At 44.9% G+C, this 22,299-nt stretch overlaps 1 protein-coding gene across 1 annotated transcript in view; it reads right to left on the reverse strand.

Moving 5' to 3' along the window:
* Positions 1–21,428, reverse strand: part of LOC142767774 (uncharacterized) — a 38,769-nt gene extending 17,341 nt beyond the window's left edge. The window contains exon 1 of the mRNA XM_075870008.1: positions 20,894–21,428. Within this exon, the coding sequence (XP_075726123.1) occupies positions 20,894–21,428 (535 nt within the window). The remainder of the gene's footprint in view (positions 1–20,893) is intronic.
* Between the last annotated feature and the right edge of the window lie 871 nt (positions 21,429–22,299).

The following is a 22,299-nucleotide window of genomic DNA, read 5'->3' on the forward strand; positions in this document are numbered from 1 at the left end:
ATGTTTCAGAAAGTTGTAGGTTTTTTTTATAATGACTTACAGGCACCGTTGCCAAGTTTGCCGTTTAGGTTGTCGCAACATTTAAAAAAAAGAAATCGGTATATCCAACTTACCTTAATAATCAACGTTTTGCGAAGCATGCTTAGGGAAGATGACCATGTTGCAAGTTTCATATTTTGACACGTCATGAAATGGCACTAAATATATGTACAAATCTCACACGCACAGACATACATTGCAGATGTTTGTTTAATCAGTTTTGCGCACTTGCGCGATGATATCAACGGGGAACATTAGTATTACCACACACTAGAAGCGATAAACTGATATGAAGCGCTGCTCCACGCGAGGATGGTACCTATGAACGTTCTTACATAAATCGACTTCAGCGCATGGCACCTAAAACAATTGACGTTAACCAGACGTCACAAGTGTATTGTAGGAGTACATATGTAATCATGATATAATTGGATGGCCAGCACTATAACCACAATTAACCTTTCACGAACATTAGTGTCGATTTGAATTGTAGTTCTGAGACCTGGCGTGGCTTTGTGGTAGAATGCTCGATTGTCATGTATGATGCTTGGGTTCCATTTCTGCTCAGACCTTGACATTTATTCTTTACATTCGGCGGATAACCGTTGCCGATGTCAAATTTTTTATAAGGCTCACGTGTTAAAACTGCTCCTATGTGTTCTCTTCGTTGCTGGGTAGATTCCAATTGTCGATCACCTGTGGCACATACCCACATACCAGTGGCACATACCCGCCCGCAGGTATGTGCCACTCTCTGGTGGAAGGTGTTTAACGGGGTACGCGACAGGATTATGAAAGTATTCATGTCTTGACTATCGCGTCATATTCATGAAATGATCTTATCCTCCTATTCTAATTTTTGTTCACGCTAGTACGAGAGCACCCAGACGTAAGCGGCTATATAGATAGATAGATAGATAGATAGATAGATAGATAGATAGATAGATAGATAGATAGATAGATACACGACAAATGTGCTTGCAGTATGCAATAAATGCTTCGCATGGAAAATGTTCGTTGATGCTACAGTATATATATCAGCATTATTCTTTAAAGACAATAGTCATTCTTGGGGACCTTCGACGGAAACCTTTTGGCCTGTCTCTCTGTCTGTACATTTGTCTGTTTGTCCGCCATAACGATATCTCAAACGGCACCAAACGGCCAACCCCATCTGTAGCGTCCACCAGTATTGCTCAAGCTTTAGCGTTCATAGTTGTGCGATTGTCAATTAAAAAGCAATTATTGCGCACATCTGAGGCACCACAACAACGCTTCAATGTTTTCTATGGCTGCCTTTATAGTAGAAGAGGCACACACAAGTAAAGTAATTCTAAAGAATGTAGCGTTTAACTGCGCTGCGCTGACAGTGCCATTCGATGCTCAAAAAGATGTTTCAACGCTTTGCTACGACGTCACAGTGGTGGCACCTGCCCGTCACTTTGCGTTCTACACCCTATCGCCTCCGAGACTGGCGCGCATCTTCCTCCGCGGGCTGCACGCCTTCGTTTTCGAAGATAACTGCCATAAGGGGCACTTGTGTTTAACGTGCCTCGATGCGCTCGTTCGCCTCTGCTACACGCTCGAGGCCCTCTAACGCAGCGCCGGCAGAATACCATTCACCAATTTTCTTGCACAGAACATCAAATAAACGTTTTGCTCACTCTCTCCAGACGCAAGCCTATCGTATTTCGACGACATTTGCGGTGTACCATGGAGATTTGGAACCAATTTTTTTTTCTTGAGGCCATTTCCATGGGCGTTGACCATACAGGCTTACTCTGAAACTTTCAGCAGTTACAAGATTTCAGAACATCCACAAAAAATGCGGATGTAGAAGTGCGATCTGTGTGACAATATTTCTGCGAATCAGTGTGCCAGTTTCTTGAAGTGGTGAAGGAACGAGAGGATGTACCAGAGTGGACTGTGAGTATCGAACCATTGGTAGGATGGCCAAAGTATTGACCAATGGTCAGCTCAAAGCTGACGGTTTCGTCATTGTATTTTGCGGTACTTTTGTATTTCGTCGAATATGTGAAATATAAACAGTCTTCTTATACAAGGCAAGAAAGAAAAAAAATACACATCATGTCCCCTTTGAAGGGGTACTACATACATATCATTCGCACGGCATGTAAGCGTCTTTTTTTGACAATTTCCAACCGCACAGGCTTGAAAAAACTGAAAGGAACGCACTAAAAATGAGCAGCTAAACCATGAAGCGACGCCCATTACTAAGTACGCGGCAGAGAGCGCTGGTTCTTGGAGTGCGTGACACAAGCGCAATTTTCAGGCGTATTGAAACCATTTTCCACTTGATGACACCGCCCCACCAGCTGACGTAATGTGATTGGAAATCATTTATTACTCAGCCCTCATCTCTTTACGATTGGTGTTTGTTATGCGCGGCGACTAGGCTTACCTTGTGAGGCAAACTATGAAGCATGAAGATATAATCCATACCTCTTTTACCCGTTTCATAATGCTTAGTTGCGCCACATTCAATGAACGTTTGAACTCATGCAAAATAACTTGATTTTTTGTTTAATAGACGAAGCTACCACCAAAAATCGCCTGTGAGATTTATAATACATTGTATATAGTTTGTTTGAAGCACTGAGTGGTCAGTTTATTGAGCACAAATAGATACAAGCCAAAATATGCATCTACTAATGTGCAATACTTGTTGGTAGTTAGTGCCTAAAAAAAAAGAGTCAGTTTCGACGGAACTGCAAAGCAGAAAAATACCTGAATTCAATGCTGTCTTGTAAGTTTCCCAATAAAAATAAAAGAGCTTTCTCTTCATAGAATCACTGAAAGGGGCCTGCAGCTTCATCATATAGAAGTTCAGTGTATCAGCTTGTATGGTTTTGTCACTTCATAGGTAATGCGGGACCAAGTATAGCCATAAACTGCCCCATTGAAACTATACTAATTCATGAAGATTTTGTAAGAGCACTAAGCGACTCCGCATGGAAAATAAGTCTAATGTAGTCTACATAGCCACTAAATCTTATGGTCCTGCGATGTAAAAAAAAGATATTCTTACACAAACCTTTATTAATTTTCCCATTTTCATTGGAACGATAAGTTCCTAACTAGTTTATGTCTAACATCTCTTCATAGAAACCTTCAATGGCACTTCCTCTAAAGACACTTCAATTTCAGCTTTCTTACGTTGAATAGTTTTGCCGTACTCGTAGTACAGCGGAGGCTTCTACAGTGAAAATACTTTTGTTGCTCACACTTTTTTTTCTTGCTACTAGGTAACACTTCCAATCAGGCAATAAAACAAGATGTCATTGAAAAGAGGGCAAGATAAACTCTCTGAAGTAGCCCAATTTTTATATTTTTTGTGAAGCGTACCGAGCGCAGTGCATCCGCAAACGATGCATAAAAGGCGGAGTGGTTGCGGCTGGAGTGGAACCCAAAAATGTTTTTTTTAGACGAAGTGTGATAGAAGAAAAATAGTTAAAAAGGCACGATTCTTTTTTAATCTAATAAAGATTTTAAAACATCAGGTGGATTCCACGTAAATTAGGAATCGATAATAAGCAAAGCATGAATGAGGAGGGTTGAATCCCTATTGCAAAAACAGCCTGATGCCAGTACGTTTTTTGGCACTGGTACACACTGGGGATACTGGTACACGCTTGTAATCACTGGCACTTTGTTGGACGCATTAGGAAAAAGCTGTGTTACACTGATAGGGGCGCTCGCTCAACCGCTGTGTTTCTGGTGCGCGCTGCGAACCGCTGGAAGTGCTGGAGGTTTCACTGGCAAGCGCTGGTGAATACTGGAACACGTACAGTTTCTACCAGCGCAGCTGCAGCGTTCACGTTATTGTAGCGTGTGCCGTGGTTTGTTTCGGTGTCGTTGAATATAAAACGCTTGATTCGATGGCAGGGAGAGATGCTACCCTAACAGATACCGAGCATACGTAATTTTTGCGGCACCCGCACGTATCGCAGCAACTATAATGCACCTTTTTTCTAATATGCCCCCCGGGAAACCGGCAATTTTCACATCATCCGTCTATAGCTGTAACGATCCCAATTTGCAGTGATAGTAAGCCTGAAGCTGCACGCTACTCCTAACAGAAACACAAAGTTGTTTTTGTCGCAAAGTTGAGGAAACGTAAATGAGCTCTCTCGATCGCTTCGCAAGGTTTTCCAGTGGAGGCGAGAAAAAAAAAGCTGTCGTTCGAGTCTGCCACACCGCATAAATATATGTCTGGTCATGCTTATCCTTTTACTTACTTCAGGTAAGAGTTAGAAATGTTCCGAAGCTCAACCATACAAACTGCACGCGTCGAGAGCGGTTTTACCCAGTGCCCAGCCCAGCGAGCATTAAAGCTGTCGTGCCAGCCGCGTTGGTATATATGTTACCGGTGCTTCTTGCTTCGTGTACACACAACTTTAAAGTGTGATAATAACTGTAAAGTGTGGTCTAGACATCCATGAAGCTAAATCAACTATTTTGTGTTGCGTCGATGTTCACACAAGGAGCGCTGATGATCGAACGTCGCGCTTTCAGGTATACGCAGGCTGTCACCAAAAGCTGCAGGCCGCACTTAGCCGGTACTTCTCCGACTGATATGTAACAACACGCAATTTTCAGTTGGTAATTTGGTCCGCCTTTGTGAACTGACTCCCTGGCATACGTTTTCAGTGGATTGCATTGGTATTTCTACGGGTGTTTTATAATTGTGTGGTATTGATATAACTTCCTATACCTATACACTGGCACGCCTGCTGTATACATTGTGTTCATGTGATGTCACTTCCTTTGTTGCCGCCCTCTCCCACCATTGCCGGGTACCTCGGTGGGTACCTACGCCAGTTCGCGTTTGCAGCGCGGTTTGTTGGGGCTCGAAATCTGTTGCTGTGTACGATGTTGAAAGGGAAGCATTGCGGTTTTTTGTTGTCGTACTTTAACGAGCTCATCGCATCAGAAAGGCCTCGTTTGATGCCTCGATACAAGACAAGAAAATCAAGATGTGCGACACGTATACCAGCCACCACGTACACCGGCTGCCCGCCACGACCTACGAGGGCACATTATCTCGCTTTCACTACAACAACTACAAATTGCATGGCCCAAAAACAAGTGAAAGCCCAAAGTCTCTCGAGCTGCAATTTTAAGAGTGGATGAGCGAAGAGCAGACGCTCCGATCAAAAACGAGGCATGCAGAACTAGGCAAGTTTACAAGAGATATAATAATATGAATATATTGCTGCGGCCCACGCCACCTAAGTAGCGGCGCCCCCCCCCCCCCCTTAAGTGTTTTAAACGGTGATGTTGAGCTCGTTGATTCAAATTTGTCGTAACAGTCGGGGAAAATATTATGCGAGGCAGATAAGAGTCTTTGCATGGTGTATGCCGTGGTTATGCCGGTCATCACTTTTTTTCGCACATGTTTTGACACCTTTTTCACCATGTATTTACCTTTTTTGTACTCTAATGTACTGTGGAGTCTTTGGAAATGATGGGGACAGTGTTGGGAAATTAATTGATTTTTTTTTTCGAGATTCTGACCCCCCAATTCGAACTGATCGGCTATATTTAAAGTGAACTAATATTGTTTCGCATCCATTTTCGCAGTTTTTTTTTTCAAAGCAATACCCGAATTCCTACAATCGCCATCACAATTTTAACCGCCTCCCTGACACGCTGATTGTGCACGCAGCAGTCGTGGACAAGTTTGTATGTACAATATCTTGGTAAGCTACCTCCCTTTGCAGGTAAGTGCTTGGTTATAGCACTTATCCGGAATGAGGTTACACCTGAAGACGCAAATATTACCGAGTTTCTTCAAGTAGTTTCTTTTTCTTTTTTGTTTATCCGCGCCAGCCAAACAGACCGGTAATTTCCGGAAAATCGAAATGTGCGTTCTCAATTTCGGTTGTTCGAGGTATAGCGCATCCAGGACGGGACAGCAAAGAAAACACAGAACACATACACGGCGCTAACTTTCAACAATGCGGTTTAATTCGAGAAACAGCAATACTTATACCCAAACACGGCGTGTCACAACCACGTGCTAAAACCAGAAAACTGTGATCTACTGCAACTCATGCGACATGCAAATAATGCAATTCTTTCAATGATAATGATATCGATGGCTTGCTTATACATGCGTCCCCAAACTTAGCAATGAATTTCACTTCTATGATGAGCCTTGTCATTTGGTTAGTGCTTCTTCCGATTATGCTGGTGCGATTGTTGAAAGTTAGCGCAGTGTATGTGTTCTGTGTCTTCTTATCTGTCCCGTCCTGGATGCGCTATACCTCGAACAACATGAATGACCAACAAGCCCACCGTGCAACCTTAGTCGACTCAATTTTGGGTAATAACTTTCGGCGAAGAAACACCCGAAGCTCTGCTCACTGTTCGGGGACTACTAAATCAACTTGCCTCACTAGAAGCCCTCAAATTTACATCGTCAGGCAAAACTAAACGGGCGGAAGCACGAGCAGATAACACGGCAGTGAAGGTGACGGAGTCGGTAGGTACCCGGGCATGTCGGTGGCGCATTTCTGAAGTGACGAAGGGGCGCTGCGTGACGCACGTGCACACTATGTATACTGCCAGCGGAGGCCAGAAAAACAGCTGTCACTCGCCATCGCCACTCCGTAAATGCATCTCTGGCATTGATTGACCTTCCATTTACTTCAGGTGCAGTTTAGGTAACAGTTAGAGATATTGCAAAGCTCAAATGTAGAAACTTCAAGCATCGCAACTCGGCTGCTTTGAAAGCAGCCTTACCCAGTGCCCAATCCTAGCGAGGCCTATCGTGCCGCCAGCGTCGGTGTACCTGCTGCCGACGCCTTTTACTTTAAGTAGGCGCAATTTTAAAGTGTAAGAATGACTGTAAATTACAGTCTAGACATTCTTGAGCCTAAATCGACCCTTTACCCACGTGTGCAGAGCCCGCAGAAGGGAGCAGCCACGATCGATGTGTCATGTTTTCATCAACGTAGGCTATCATCGAAAGCTTTTTTTCTGAGCGCAGGAGCCAGTACTTCTCTGACTCGTATGTTAGAACACGCAATTTTGAGTTCGTAATTGAGTACGCGTTAGTGAAATAACATACTGGCAGAATTTTTCAGTGGATTGCATTAGTCATTTCCGGGGTGGTTTCTTAGTTGCAGGTATCAATATAACTGCAAATATGTAATCTGGCATGCCAGATGTGTACTGCCACACCGCCACTTGCGCGAAAAAAAATACTCAATATTCACTCGTGTGCAGGGTTATCTACCAAAAAGACATGTAAATCATCTGTACTTGTTGAACAGTAGCAAGTGCTAGAACGAACTATCAAAGAGAAAAAAAGTATCAGCAGCAACAGCTGGCAATCTGTGGCTGCTGTATGCAGTCAATTTGAGAATTTTAAGAGTTAAGATGTAGATGCACGAAAAAAACATTGCGCTCTTGCTAATATCTGCACGTCATTCGGTGCTCGGAAGCCGTTCGTCATTGTCGAATAAAGACGCAGTTGTTAGTCGGAAAGGAATGTCGTGTCAGTCTTGACTGTGCGACTCGTAAACATGAAGTTGAACGGCGCGTTCTTTGGATAAATAGTCGTTTTACAACCCCACAAGCACGTTCTGGCGTGGCGTAGTGGGTAGCGTACTCGGTTATAGATCACAATGTAGCGAGTACAAATCCCGTAAGGTGGTACTTTCATTTTTTTTCAATTTATACTTTTTTATTTCTGTTGTAAATGCGCGTTATTTTACGCCTTGATTTAATAATTTATTTACTTATTTATTAACTTATTTATTTTTATTTATTTATGGCGAATGGGCACCCCCGTTTTATCCCAGAGAAGCCATTTTGCGCAGAGTACTGGGACGCTGCCACTCCAGCGTCCCAGTACCTGCGCAGGGAGGCGCTGGTACCAGTGCTATACTGGGCCCATAATCAGTCTTGGCGCTGTACGCTGGTACTCAGTGGCACTGGTTTTTGCAATAGGGATACGCGGAGCTTCGCCGAAGCTGACGACTTGCTGGTCTGAACCTGCGAAGGCATCTCACGACAACAATGAGAACAAGCCACCTGCTTCCCGCATTCCATGGCAGCCCTACAGCCAGCCTCCATCCTTCGCTAGACAAGCTGCAGAAGATGTCGACTCGTGGCTCAGCTCCTACCAATGGGCGAGTCAATAATTTAAAGGCTGGGATGCCACCGGCCAGCTCAATATTTTTGGGACTCTTTCTCAAAAGAGCCGCATCTGTATGGTCAGAAAACCATGAAGCCTGACGACGTGGCGGAAGTTCGTCGATGAAGACCCCGTCGTGGTGGTCTAGTGGCTAAGGTACTCGGCTGCTGACCCGCAGGTCACGGGTTCGAATCCCGGCTGCGGCGGCTGCATTTCTGATGGAGGCGGAAATGTTGTAGGCCCGTGTACTCAGATTTGGGTGCACGTTAAAGAACCCCAGGTGGTCGAAATTTCCGGAGCCCTCCACTACGGCGTCTCTCATAATGATATGGTGGTTTTGGGACGTTAAACCCCACAAATCAATGAAGTTCTTCGATGAAATCAAGTTGTGCTTCGGGGATACGGCAGCGAGGAAGAAGCGTGCCAAGCAAACTCCCATGAACGAGCCCAAGTACCCGGGGAAACCTGCACGACATATATCGAGGAGGTGCTCAAGTTGTGCAGGGCGCCAGACCCCTGGATGACAGAAGAGGAGAAGGTTGGTCATCTTCTAAAAGAAATCGCGGAGGATGCTTACCAGTTCCTCATCGCAAAAGAAAGTTTGGAGCGTGCGAGTACCGTTATAAAGCACTGCCATACGTTTGAAGCACGGAAAGCGCGGTGAATTACACCAAAGTTCGGCCGCCTGCCCAACGTCACTAATGTCGCCAGTGTGTACATGCATCCAACCCCATCGGATCTCGCGTCCATGATTGGCCAAGTAGTGCACGAAGAGCTCGAACTACGCTAGGCGGCTTCTCGACCGGCACCTAGTGTTCAAGAGCCATTTCCTCCCTGTGACTTAAATACTACGACTATCAACGCCGACTCCCTTGACGCCAACAATTATACGCCTCATCCTCGAGGGCCAAGCCAAGCTTTGCGTCCGTACAACCCATTGAATGCCGAGAAACTAGGCGGCGTGACCGATGGAGGGGAGGTCGCCAGTCGTCTTCAGCTACACGCCGCTACGCCTCTACCAGTAAATATGCGTCATGACAATATTTGTTTTTCTATGGAAAATGGAACAACGACAGCTTTAGTGGACACGGGAGCAAGTGTCTCCGTTATGAGTATAGAATTCAAAACCCAATTAGGCCGTAAGGTGATGTTCAAGTGGAATATTGCGAGCACATTTCGTGCTGTGAAAGGATAATCGCTACGGCCTTTTGGTGTGTGTACCGCGAAAGTCTATTTCTCTAATAACGTCTATCATGCCGAATTCACAGTGGTCACTAAATGTGATTGTGAGTCTAGATTTCCTGAAACAGTGCGATGCTACTCTTGATTGTGGTAACACCGAGCTTTTTTCTGTCTTGTGTTGCCGACCAACCTGCCACGTGTTTGCACACCATTGGAGTCTGTGAAGATTCCGTCGTGCCACCCCGTTCATTATCCAGCGTTCAGGTTACTGTTGCTTGTGCCGACAACGATGTACTCGACGCTGTTGTTGAGCCGATGCCATCAATCGTCGCACGGAAGGGTGTGCTCGTGCCTCGCTGTATTGTCTCTGTGGTCTGTGGCACACGTACATTGTGGGTGTCAAATTTGTCTAACCAGTCTGTTGTGCTTCCAAGTAGTATGCGACTTGCCTAAATTGAAGTGGATACGAGCCTTAATATCGAGGCCTTAAGCAATCACGCCTCGAATGCATTCCGGGCGCATGACACTAGCCCTGGTGTCCCCGAAGACTCTTCGCCGTTTTTGAACATGATCAGCAGCTCTGAGAAGCGTGAAGCCCTGGTGAGCGTCCTTAGCAGGCATGCTTCATTGTTCGATTTCACCTAGGACCATACCAAAGTTCATGTTCCCATTACGCGGGCTCGCCAAGGATTGGCACGGGCTCCGCGCATCCCATAAGGCTGAAACCATACCGTGTGTCTGCATCGGAGCGCAAGGTCATCGCTGAACAGGTGGAAGAAATGCTGGCTAAGGTCGTCATCCGAGACTCGTCTAGCCCGTGGGCGGCACCGATCATCCTCGTGAAGAAAAAAAACGGGTCTTGGAGGTTTTGCGTAGAATACCGGCGTCTAAATTTGGTGACGAAAAGGATGTGTATCCGCTTTCCCACATAGATGACGTTATCGACTGCCTTAATCGGAATCTTACTTCTCATCTGTGGATCTCCGATCGAGCTATTGACAGGTGCGCATGCATTTCACCGACAAAGAGAAAACCGCTTTTGTTACGCCAGATGGCTTGTTTGAATTTAATGTCATGCCGTTTGGTTTGTGCAACGCCCCTGTAACATTTGAAAGGTTGATGAACACGGTACTGCGTGGTCTCAAATAGGAGATTTGTTCATTTTACCTAGACGACATCGTCATTTTTAAACGCACTTTTGCTGAACACAACCTTCAACGTGACGTTGTTTTAACATGCCTTGAACAAGCTGCCCTTAACCTCAACTCCAAGAAATGTCACTTCGGTCAGCAAAAAGCACTTGTACTTGGTCATCTTGTAGACAAACATGGTATGCGACTAGACCCTCAGAAGGTTGCTGCAGTTACCTCTTTTAAACAATCGTGCTACGTTAGCGGAATTCTAACTTTACAATGTGCTACAAGAGCGGCCATCATCATGCAGACGCCGACTGTTTCTCGAGGCTTCCCCTACCAATTACTCTGTGTGACGCCGGCAATTTTGACGATTTTCTAGCTGCCATCGATGATACTCCTTTTCTTGGCCTCGCTACCTTCTCGGAAGAACAGCCCGACGACCGCTGCTTAGATGATCTCTTTGACTCAGCCACTCAACTGATAGGTAGTCATGGCTTTATCGTTCGAGATGACTTAGTTTACAAAACAAAAATTACGCGGCTGATGTTGCCCGCCTTCTTTTAGTGGTCCCCAGGAATTTGAGAATGCGCGTACTCTAAGCTATGCACGACGATGCATCAGCGGGGCCCCTTGGTTTTGCCAAAACGTACCACCGCCTGGTGGCTGGATTCTACTGGCCTACCGTGAGACGCGATTGAGAAAAGTATGCGGCCAGTTGTGATAAATGCCAGCAATTCAAGCCACAAAATACTACCCCGGTTGGTCTCTTCCACCCCTTGATGTCACCCTGTCCTTTCGAAATGGTTGGAGTAGATCTTCGCGGTTGATTTCCACGCTCATCGAACACCATTTGTTGGATCATAGTCTGCGTTGACCACATGACACGTTATGTGGAAAGCAAAGCGCCACCAAGAGCCACGGCCATCGACGTACCGAGCTTTCTCCTCTCTTCAGTGATACTGCGCCATGGACCGCCTCGGATTATTCTGAGTGATCGTGGTCGAAAATTTGTAGCCGATGTTGTAGAAGAACTCTTGCGTCTCTGTGCTTGCCAGTTTCACCACGCGACCCCATATCACCCCGCAGACAAAAGGTATCGTCGAGCGCACCAACAGAACGCTTACCAACATGTTTTCGATGTACGTTGACTCCAGGCACAAGAACAGGGGTCACATCTTGCCATTTATCACCTACGCTTACAACGCGGCAAAGCATGACACCTCTGGCTACAGTTCATTCTGTCTTCTATATGTCGGACCACCCTGTCACTTTAATCACACCATTCTGCCTTTTCATGCGCATGAGGACTTCCCCATTGCCCAGACTCTCTGCCGATGGAGCAAGTACGTCGCCTAGCTCAACCCCGCACTTTGGCAACCCAAGACCGCTCCAAGTTCCCATATGATTCATGGCACAAGAACATGTCGTACGAAAAAGTAGAAAGAGCATGGCTATGGACACCCTTTCTCAAGCGTGGTCTGTACCAGAAGTTCCTGGCTCGTTACACCGGTCCTTTTGTCATCGTCGATCACCTAAGTGATGTGACATATTCAATCGCTCATCTCGTTTCTCGCGGCTACCGTTCTAGGCAGACGCAGCTTGTTTCATCCGCGCTTTCATCCGCGTTACTGATGCTCGCCCAGGGGGCTTCGTCTGGGAAAGGGAAAGTGTTACGCTGAAGCGGCAACGTGTAAACAGAGCAAGAGGAGAACGAAGTGGTCAGTTTGGAAGCAGCTCGGTGTCGGCGCGGCTACCTTTCGCCATTCGCCCTTCGATAAACACGCCCCATCTTAATAATATTAACAAAAGTGCCCTGTTTGCTTTTCCGTTGGCATTTCCTGTGCTAATTTTTCTGACGTACCGACAGGTCATTATTCCTTAGGGACATTCAATAAAGTATTTGGGCACAGTATACAAGGCCAGTAATAATTGGGTTCTCACATTGATTATATTGCAGCTAAAGGTCCACGTGCAAACGTATTATTAAAGCAAATCGGCAGCATTTGTTTTGGAATGCATAAGCAATTAGTGTTTAATATGCACGGCATGTAATTCCGCCCTATGTTAGAGTTTTGATATTCATTATTCTCTGAGAGACCCGATTAAAAACTACGTTCACTTTAAACTTTAGAACATGAGGCGCTACGTTCATGTCTCGGTCTTCCCGAATTCGTAGCTAATGTTATGCTCTACCAAGAAACACACCTGGCATCTTTTGAAGTTAGGTTTAAAATGCTAACTGTGAAAACTTTTCTAAACGTAAATGCCTCACCACACAGATGCTTTCATTATTTATTCCTGAATGAGCTGTCCAGATTCTTTCGATGTGAGCGGTCTCGACTACATTGCCCTTAAACATTTCTCTGGGAAAACTTGAATTTTATGTCATATCTATAAAGATAGCCAAGCTATTGCCGACTAGACATTTGAATGGGTTGCAGGAAGATCACCTTAAAAGCGTGCGAATAAATCCAGTAATAGCCACAGCTACTTCAATTACTTACGTGAAGGCAGGGGTGCGTACTTATTTACCAGCTCTTATCTGGTCATTGTATTTTCTAGCTTTTCTAGCAAGCATTTACTTTGTAGTAATGTTAACTGATCGCTTCTTAGTGTGCACTTCTTTACAGACAGGTTCGCGTGGGCAAAAGGTAATCCTAAAATAATTGAAAATAAATAAACAAACAATTCTTGCCTTCTGGACCAAAGTATTCCAGGCTATCAAATTTTAAAGATCAAATAAGAAAAGTGTCAAAGTTAATTTTGAAGAAGAAAGAGAGAAAGAGAGAAACAAAAAAGGAAAGTAGAGTGTCACTACCGTTGTTAATCACCTCCATGGGTGTAAGCAAACACTCAGCGATATGCTGTACAAAACTCTTTGACCTGATACACGAATGTTCCAACTTATTCCTGGCTCAGAAATTCTTGACTTGCAAATAAAAATTTCTCGCTTGTTTATTTTTCTTTATCTTGGCTTCAATCTATAATTTTCTATTTTGAATGCTCCCTCTTCCTTGCCCGTTTCTTTCATGTTCATCGCTCCACTCTCTTGTATATCACCAGCCGAGCAAGCATCAATTGGCTTGGGCCTCCTGACTTCTTCAGTTCACTCTTTGTCCTCCTTTTTTTCCTGGTAAATTTTTCTCTTATCTGCTTCTCTCCCATACCAGCCCCAGAGATGCTCTTCATAAACGCATAGGCTTGCATAAACATGAAATATACATACAGATATGCGCCTATGTATGTTCTCATATACACGTCAACCTGTAAATAACAATACGTATACATTTTGTACGCATGAATATATCTATTGTACAACAGCATGTTTCCAATTTTTCTCTCGTTCTCTTTGTTGCAGATGGTCTTTTGTGTATATTTGTACACTCTATGTGTTTTTTTCAGTGGCTTTTCAATTTTAATCATTTGTTGTACTCTTTTTTGTCATTTCTTTTTTCAATCACTTCTACATATGTTCTTCGTTTTTATCTTCCCTCTTTTTTCAGACTGTTTGCTCTTTTTGGTACTCTTTCTTTCTTTTTCCTTTTTTTGCCAACATTGTATTCAAGTAAAATATTGCCACGTGCTTGTGGCAGTCGAGGCTGAGAAAGAAGAAGTTGGTGGCTGCTGTCATAAAGTCCAGGACCACTCTATTCTTCTGAGTTTCTGTAAAAACCTAGCTACAGGAAATCCCTCTTTAATTTCCTCAGGACCAAAAAACTTAAACCTTCATCCAACAACATTGAATGGTTTCTACTCCGATTTCTACTCCAAGTGAACTCTCTAGTTTTCTCGAAGATATTGCAAAAGGACTTGAAAGTCGCTTTACGTGAGCCTTCTCAAACCACTCGCGATCTTCCGAGAAAATTGATGATTTTCAGGGGATCACTGCTTCGGAGTTAGAACAAGTAGTAGGAAACTTGCACAATACTGCGCCAGTTCCTGATGACATAACTACTTTGACAATAAAAATCATCTATAAGGTTTTACTCCAGAAACTCCAGACATTGGTTAACCACTCTATCAGAAACTCATGAATTCTACCTGATGGGAGAATTGCTAAGATAATTTTTTTATTAAAAACAAGGTGCCGAGTTCACAATGGATAACATCCGGCCTATAGCACTTACATCTAATCTGGTAAAGCTAACTGAAAAGATCCTATGCATTAGGATAGTTAAATGGTTGAATGAAAACATAGCATTGAGCCCATGCCAAATCGGCTTCAGGCGTGTTTGCTCAATTTGGTGTGCCCTTGTCTATTTGGAAAGTAGAATGCAGCTTGCCCATTATAAGAAACACTATAGCGTCTTAATAACCCTGGACATCAAAAAAACCTCATGACAGCGTGGAACATTCAAAACTAATAAATTCGCTTAAAAACGCAGGTCTACCACACTACTTTGTAGCATGGCTAGATTCCTTCTTAAACGACAGGGAATTTCCCTGTTCTCAGCCTGGTTTGCCTTCTCTAAGGCACAAACGAACTAGAGGTCTCCCACAAGGATCAGTGTTATCGCCACTGTTATTTAATAGTTTACTATGCGCTATTCTTTTACAGATAGACGTGCAAGTGCATGTATATGCCGACGATATCGCATTTATTGCTACAGCTGCAGGTATACATTCACTTTATTAAAGTCTGCAGACGTATAAGAACGTTGTAGAAACGTGGTTAGGAAAAATAAGTTTATCACTGAATGTTAAAAAAAGTGCGATGGTAGTTTTTTCTCTGAGTGTTCCGATCCATAACGCTTTGCATTACCGGCAAGGCGTTATCCCGCAGGAAATATCTGTTAAGTATTTAAGGGTCACTTATACAGAAAAACTTAATTGGAGTCCACATATAGAAAACATGGCTCCCAAAGGAACTCATGCACTGGGGAGGCTTCGTAGACTCAGCAACAAACGTGCAGGTTTACGCCATGATGTTCTGATCATAATTTTACTGCATGTACATTCGCCCGATATTAGAGTTCGGCTGCGTCTTGTTTTCTGGTGCAGCTGCATACAAACTACGACCACTGGTTCTTCTAGAAAGCGAATCATTGCGATTATTTCTTGTACTTCCAAAATTCGTATGAAATACTATTTTTCACGAAGAAGACGCCTTTCTTCTCTTCATACTCGGTTTAACATCCTAACCGTGCCTACATTTCTAAAGAAGGATGCATCGCCATTGAGGAGATCGCAATATATTTTTCTTGAACATTCGACGGAATATTTCGACCATCAGTGGCCAAGATTACGGTGTCCCCATGTCACTTTCGCACAGACACAATAGGAAACATTACAAGTGCAGCACCATGAGATACTAATGATAAGCAGATCTGTACAAACAAGTCGAATAGAATTTGATGACATATTTCCAAAGAAGTGCAAACATTTACCCATTAGATATTTAAATTGCATTTTGCAGGACCATTCATTTAGATTAGAAATGGCTGCAGTGATAGCAACTGACGCTTCAGTTGGTGAAGAAAAAGCAGGGGTGAGAATTGCATTATTATACTTAGATTGTTCTTTTTCAATTCGATTACCTGATTTTACCCCTTATTTATCTTGCTGAATGTTTCGCCATTAAATTAGCTCTACAGAAATTACTCCTATCGTTATCTGAAGCCATCATTCTGACAGACAGCCTATCCGTCTGTTCTTCTTTAACTGCATCAAATTTTCCAACTTCTTTAGAAATATTTCATTTACTCATTCCAAGACACATACGTATGATTCGCTCCATATGAGTACCTGGACACAAAGGTATTTCTCTAAATGAACAAGCGGATGCACCCACACTTTTATTATGTACTGGTCCGATAATGTCTATTTTGCCAACGTTGGTGTTTGTACCTGTGGCACGTTTTGAAAAATTTGCCGTATCGGACAACTTTGCAAAGTCTGCGGTGTCAGTTTCTGAGTTCCCTCACCTCAATTATCGTTGGAAGAATCAATGGTGTTCCTCCAGGAAGACCGAGACCGCAGTTACCAAATACCACGCTGAGTCCCCCAACTGAATTTTTACCTACACAGATCTGGGTTGGTACAGTCACCTTTATGCCTTCATTGCAGTGAATGTGAATCTCTCGATCATTTATTTCTAACGTGCAGTATATTCACCTATCAGAGAAAAAGACTTCTAGACGAGCCGCTTCGAAGGTTGAGATTAAATTTATGCCTCCTGGTTCTTCTTTCCTTTGGGGCTACCGTGTTGGGTCTTAGCAACAGGAGCATTTGCGAAGCTGTTTGCGATTGCCTTCGAGAGACGAGAAGAATGGAATGCAAAGTTCATCGTTAAAAATAACAAAATTAAGCATAATATTTAAAAGTTAACATTTCGAACTTATGAACATTTCCTTTTTTTAGCAAGACGCCGTTCGTTTCATGGTCGATCCCCATGTTGGGTTGCGCCAGGATAAAGAAGGACAAACAAACGAACACTCAATTATTGGCCGATCCCCCACAGTGGGTATGAGCCACAAGCAAACGGCAACAAGAACAAGAACAAGAATGACTTGGTGGCTGCAGTGATTGAATAAGGTACAGGGCTGCCAATTCCCTTTGTGGGTGTGAGCCAAGATTTTCGCTGCGACAAAACAAAAGGTATACAGACGTTTGCTACGTCTCAACCTCTTTGTCGTTTGCTCTCGTGACAAACTGGTGGAGGTGCTGGGTACTCCGGCGTCCTATCCTTTCTAGTCCAGGACATGAAACAACCGACGCCAGTACACCAGGGTCTTTCTTCTGAAATTCACCAAAGAAGACGTCACCTCCAAGGTTCACAACCCGAATACCATCCCCTGGCAAGTTAACCGAGGAAGAAGTTTTCCACAACCACACCTCAAACTGACCATGTGGATGACCCACTCCTTGCCGTACCGTGCGACGTCAGCACGCCTTGCACGCCCGACCTTTTGTACGGTGATGTCGGTGAGGACGTGGAAGACTGGTTGGACCACTTCAACCGTGTGGCTGCCTAAATGACAGGGAAAGTCGCCGTAGGTTGAAAAACATCTGCATCACCGTGCTTGATGCGGTAAGAGTCTGGTACGAGAACCACGAGGTTTTGTTCACCAGTTGGCAGGACTTCTATCCGCGACTCCAAGAGGCGTTCATTGACCCCGAGCAGAAATAAAGGGCTGAGCTTGTTGCAAATTGTTGCAGTGCCAACATAAAGTTATAGAAGAAGATAGTAGGGTCAATGCAGGATGAGTGGACTGAGGTTTTGGGTATGTTCGAATAAAGAAGAGGTTGACGGGTGGGCATTGCCATGGGGATGGCGGCTCGTTCCTTCCTCAATATTTTGTGCCAAAACCCGAGAAAAAAGACATTCAGAGGTGAGACGGAGTGGACTTCACAAGTTTCGGGTGCAGTTGTAGCCTAGACGACTTTTGTGAAGCCGCCGCGGGTAAAGATGATGTGCGAAGCCTAACCCTGCCAGTAACCTAGGCCGTGGAGCGTGACATGTCGACGATGCCCTCGTTTCACCATGCGATACTTTGTGATGGATAACACAGTGACGCCGTCTTCGCCTCTTAGCGTTACTGGCGAGAGTTTTTTTACGTTTGCCAACATTGGACCGGATCATGGACGCCCTAATCGAAATACGTAGTCACATACGAAAGACCTCCACGAAAGCCATCGCCAGTGTTGAAATTCTTCTTGATCTGGAACACTCCCAATTAGGTGAGTGGCGGATATATTCACGGCGGTGTGACAGACCAGTTCGAGCTTCTTGAACGAATTGATAAAGCGATAGAAGACACTATTGACATCGGCCACTTAGAAGCAGAAATGAAAGAAGCGGACGTTTATGTGCGTAAGATTATTCTGGCAAAAGTCAAAGCAGAATATAAGATTGAAGATGCGCTAAAGACTCGACAGGCTCGCTTGGAGAACATAAAGCAAAAGATGTGAACAGAAGTGCAAGCGGAACTGCTCTCTTCGCCTGTGGCGCAACCATCTAGCCAATGTTTTATCACTTGAAATATTGTCACACGAAAGGCCAGTGGCTCAACCCCACGACAGATACAATCATGTTTTGGAAGCAGAGAAACCAATGATCTCACTGCAGAGAATACATCATAAAATACCACCAACTAAGAACAATCTGAACTTCATGAGACTTATTTGGTGACTTCAGAACCCTCGTAAGCGTTCAACGACCGTCTACTTAACAAGAGAGTGGCTACTCAGATGTGTGTGGGCGAAGCGACTACTACAAACCAATGGCACGATGCCTATGGAAATTCAGGATACCTTGCAGAAGATACCAAGGACGAGTAAACACCAAGGTTGGCAATGTCCACCTTGAGGCATCCCTCAATTACGTGCTTACATGTTACCGTATGTACCAAATCACAACCACAGCAACAAGCGCGAAGAAATAGAAAAAAAAAACGATGGAATGGGCGTGAGGATACAGAAGCCTATATACTGCCTATAAAGTTCAATAATGTAGATCTTCGAGAAAACTGCAGACATCAAGAAAGAAAAAAAAATGACAGCATATTCAAGGGGTGAATGAGAGAGAGTGGAGCGAAGCTGGGTCCACACGCCACTACAGCGCGGCTTCGACCTCACGTTATCGAACGCCGGGATCTTGTCGGCACCGCCGCACCGCTTGATGGCACGCTTCTGGCTCACATGCTCGCACATCGAGGTTCCGTCTTCGAGCGCAAGCCACGGCCGCCCAGTGCTCACGCCGTTTTGCAGCCTCGTCCATCCGCTGATCTTCTGAAGGCACGCGCGTGCAAATTGGCTTTTATTTTACTGCACCATGCCGCCTAGCATACGGCGCTGCCGACGAACATAGAATGGCCAACGTCTTTGTGTGACGTCATTCCTATTTTCTCGTGCGCTCGCACATCGGGGTTCCATCTTCAAACATGAGCCGCCACCACCTTGCGCATACTATACTTTTTATAGACAAACCGCGAATCATGCGTTGGCCGCATCCATCCGTCGTCTGTCAATCTGCCTGTTTGACGCTCGAACGGACGGGCGGAAGCTTGGACGAACGCCGGGACGGACGCACATATGAGAAGACTGATAGTCGGACGGATGAATGGACGCATGAAAGGATGCACGAATGAACGCACGGACAGAAGTATGGACGCATGGACGAACGCACGGATGGACGCACGAACGGACGAATCGACGCATGGATGAACGCAAGGATGGGTGCATGGACGAACGGTTGGACGCACAGATGGACGGGTGCATAGACGGACGGTCGGACGCACAGTTGGACGCACGGATGGACGGACGAGAGGATGAAAAGACGCACGGATGGATGGATGGACGCATGGACGGATGCACGAATGAACGCACGCATAGATGGACGGACGGACGCACGGATGGACGGAAGCATGGAACGAATGAATGAACGGGAGCGCTGACGGACGCTTCGCCCCACTCATCATCGTTGACTCTTTGGATATGCTTTGATTTTTATTATTTATCATGCTACAATAAATGTCCTCTAGTATGGTAGATTTTGCATTTTTCAACGTATATGCGTTTCGTTATATGTACAAGTACTGCCTTAAACGGCTGGTTCAAGAACTAACGAAAGGTGGGTACATACGATTACGACAGGACTCGTAGCCCACGCCTTCAGGAGCTTCGCTCCTAAGAAGTGGATCGTGTGGGCTGTATCACTGCCGATTCCGAATGCCAAGACAATCATAGCAGCGAATGATGGAACCCAAGCCGAGGAGGAAAAAAAGGGTAGGTGTTCACAGATGCACAGAACCTCTATGACTTCTATGTCTTCTTATGAATGATCAAATTCACTCAAGACCGACCGTCACTTTAACAAGGTTTAGTCATCTTTTCGGGGCTCTCGTCGCTCCTCCAAATACCGTTACATTCATTGTGATAGTGCGCTCTGTGGGTAATTCAGCTTCTTAGAGATGTCTTTTCTAATGAATGTGCGTTGCCTTCTCTTGCCAAATACGCCTCTGATAAAGCATGATTGACTTTCGGTTGTCAAGCATGCACGAAATTTCCGTAGTAAGACCGCATTTTCTTTATGTTGCGATGATGACTTATTTGTTTTCACGGGCAAGCTAGGGGCCTTTGATTAATGCTGCGTCTGAGCGTGTTCGGGGTCGCAGAGAACCGTTGTGTGTCTTCTGTTACACATGGAACACCTCAGATAGCGACGACATTCTTTAGAGCAATGTCCCCTGCTGGTACACTTGAAACATCTGCTGGCCTTGGCTAAGCGGCTCTTTTTTCAGTCTCTAATAATATCGGAAGGACGGGCCTTTCTCACATGCGCTTAGGAAATTAAAAAAAGCAGGTACTTTTCTGGTTTGTTGCGTGGCTACTCATAGCAGATGCTGTGGCGAAGCGTTGTGAAACGTGCCTTGTCGGTGTTCTCGAACACCGCGACTAGCGACGTCCACAAAGGCAATTCTCTCGCGAGCTTTCACCTCCGTGCGCTCGTAGTCGAGTAGATCCCGAAGTTCCATCTCCGACGTTGCAACCACCTCGATGTTCGTCAGTCGGCTCTGTTGCTTGAAGTACTCTACCAAGGTATCTTCGATCACTTTGGCGAGGTCCTCGATCAGCGTGGTGGCACAGTAGAGCCCCGAGCATCCGAACGCATTAAGTCCTGCGATATTGTTGTGGACGGTGTGCAATAGGTGTCGCAACGAAGCCACCTCGCTGGAGGACTTTACTGGTTTAAGAGTTCTCAGGCTTGCTAAGTATTGTTGCTCAATGATCTTCTTGTTTCCGAAATGGTCTTTTAGAAGTGTGATGGCGTATTCGTACGACTGCTCCGTGGCTTGAATGCCGTCAATTGCCTTCAATGCCTCTCCAGTCACTAGGCTCTTCAAATAGTGGAACTGTTCGATGTTCAATAGACTGCGGATTTCGTGAACCGCGTGCCTGAACATATTTCAGAAAGGCTGCCACTGCGTTGGGCTTCCATTGAAGTGAAGCAGCTTAAGTTTAGGTAGACGGGAGCCGAGCCCGTGTTTCATTTGATCGCCAAGAACCACGCTCTCTGCAGTGGCAGTACCTTCGTTGTCAATGTTGGTTGACACACTGTCAGGAATTCTAGACGACAATGCAGGTCAAAGCAATAAAGAGCGGATGGGTCTGGTGAGGCACCGCTACAGATGGTGCATCAATCTTAACAGAATTTGTTGTCGAATGAGACTTAGCAAGTCTACAGTACAAATTGCCACACAATCACAGCGTTGCAGGTTTGAGAGAAACACTTTGAACTTGTTGACAATGACACAAGGAAATCACAATGTGTTGCTACTTTGCTGTGGTGTCTTCCTTTGCTAGCGCTAACGTGTTTCTTCTGAATGCAATTTTTGTCTACGGTGCTGAGATAGAATCCTCGAGCTCTATAGCAGTTGTCAATCACAGCCTACGTATGACCTTTGAGTTAAATCCAGGACAACTTTATACCAACAATATAGAAGATTCGCTTTGGGTCTTCCTAACATGGAAAGAAAGAGCTACTCAGCGGCTTTCTTCTGTTTACGATTCGCACGTTATCTATACGGTAGGACGACTTAACGGAATTCCTAGGGCACACCGACCTAAAGATTTCCCTGGTGCACAGTGTGAACATTCGCTTAGCAGGGCATCGCTAGAGTTTCGCACGCGTCGACGCACCGCACGATCTACGGTTAGCAACGAAAGTTTTGCTGTTGATAAAGAATTTATCATGAGAAGTAAAAAATGCTGGGTATTGCAAGAACAAAAAATAGATCTTTCCATAAAAGATACTTGCATTTGGAAACTGTCACG

This window comes from Rhipicephalus microplus, chromosome 7 (genome assembly GCF_043290135.1).
Source record: "Rhipicephalus microplus isolate Deutch F79 chromosome 7, USDA_Rmic, whole genome shotgun sequence".
Lineage (NCBI taxonomy): Eukaryota > Metazoa > Arthropoda > Arachnida > Ixodida > Ixodidae > Rhipicephalus > Rhipicephalus microplus.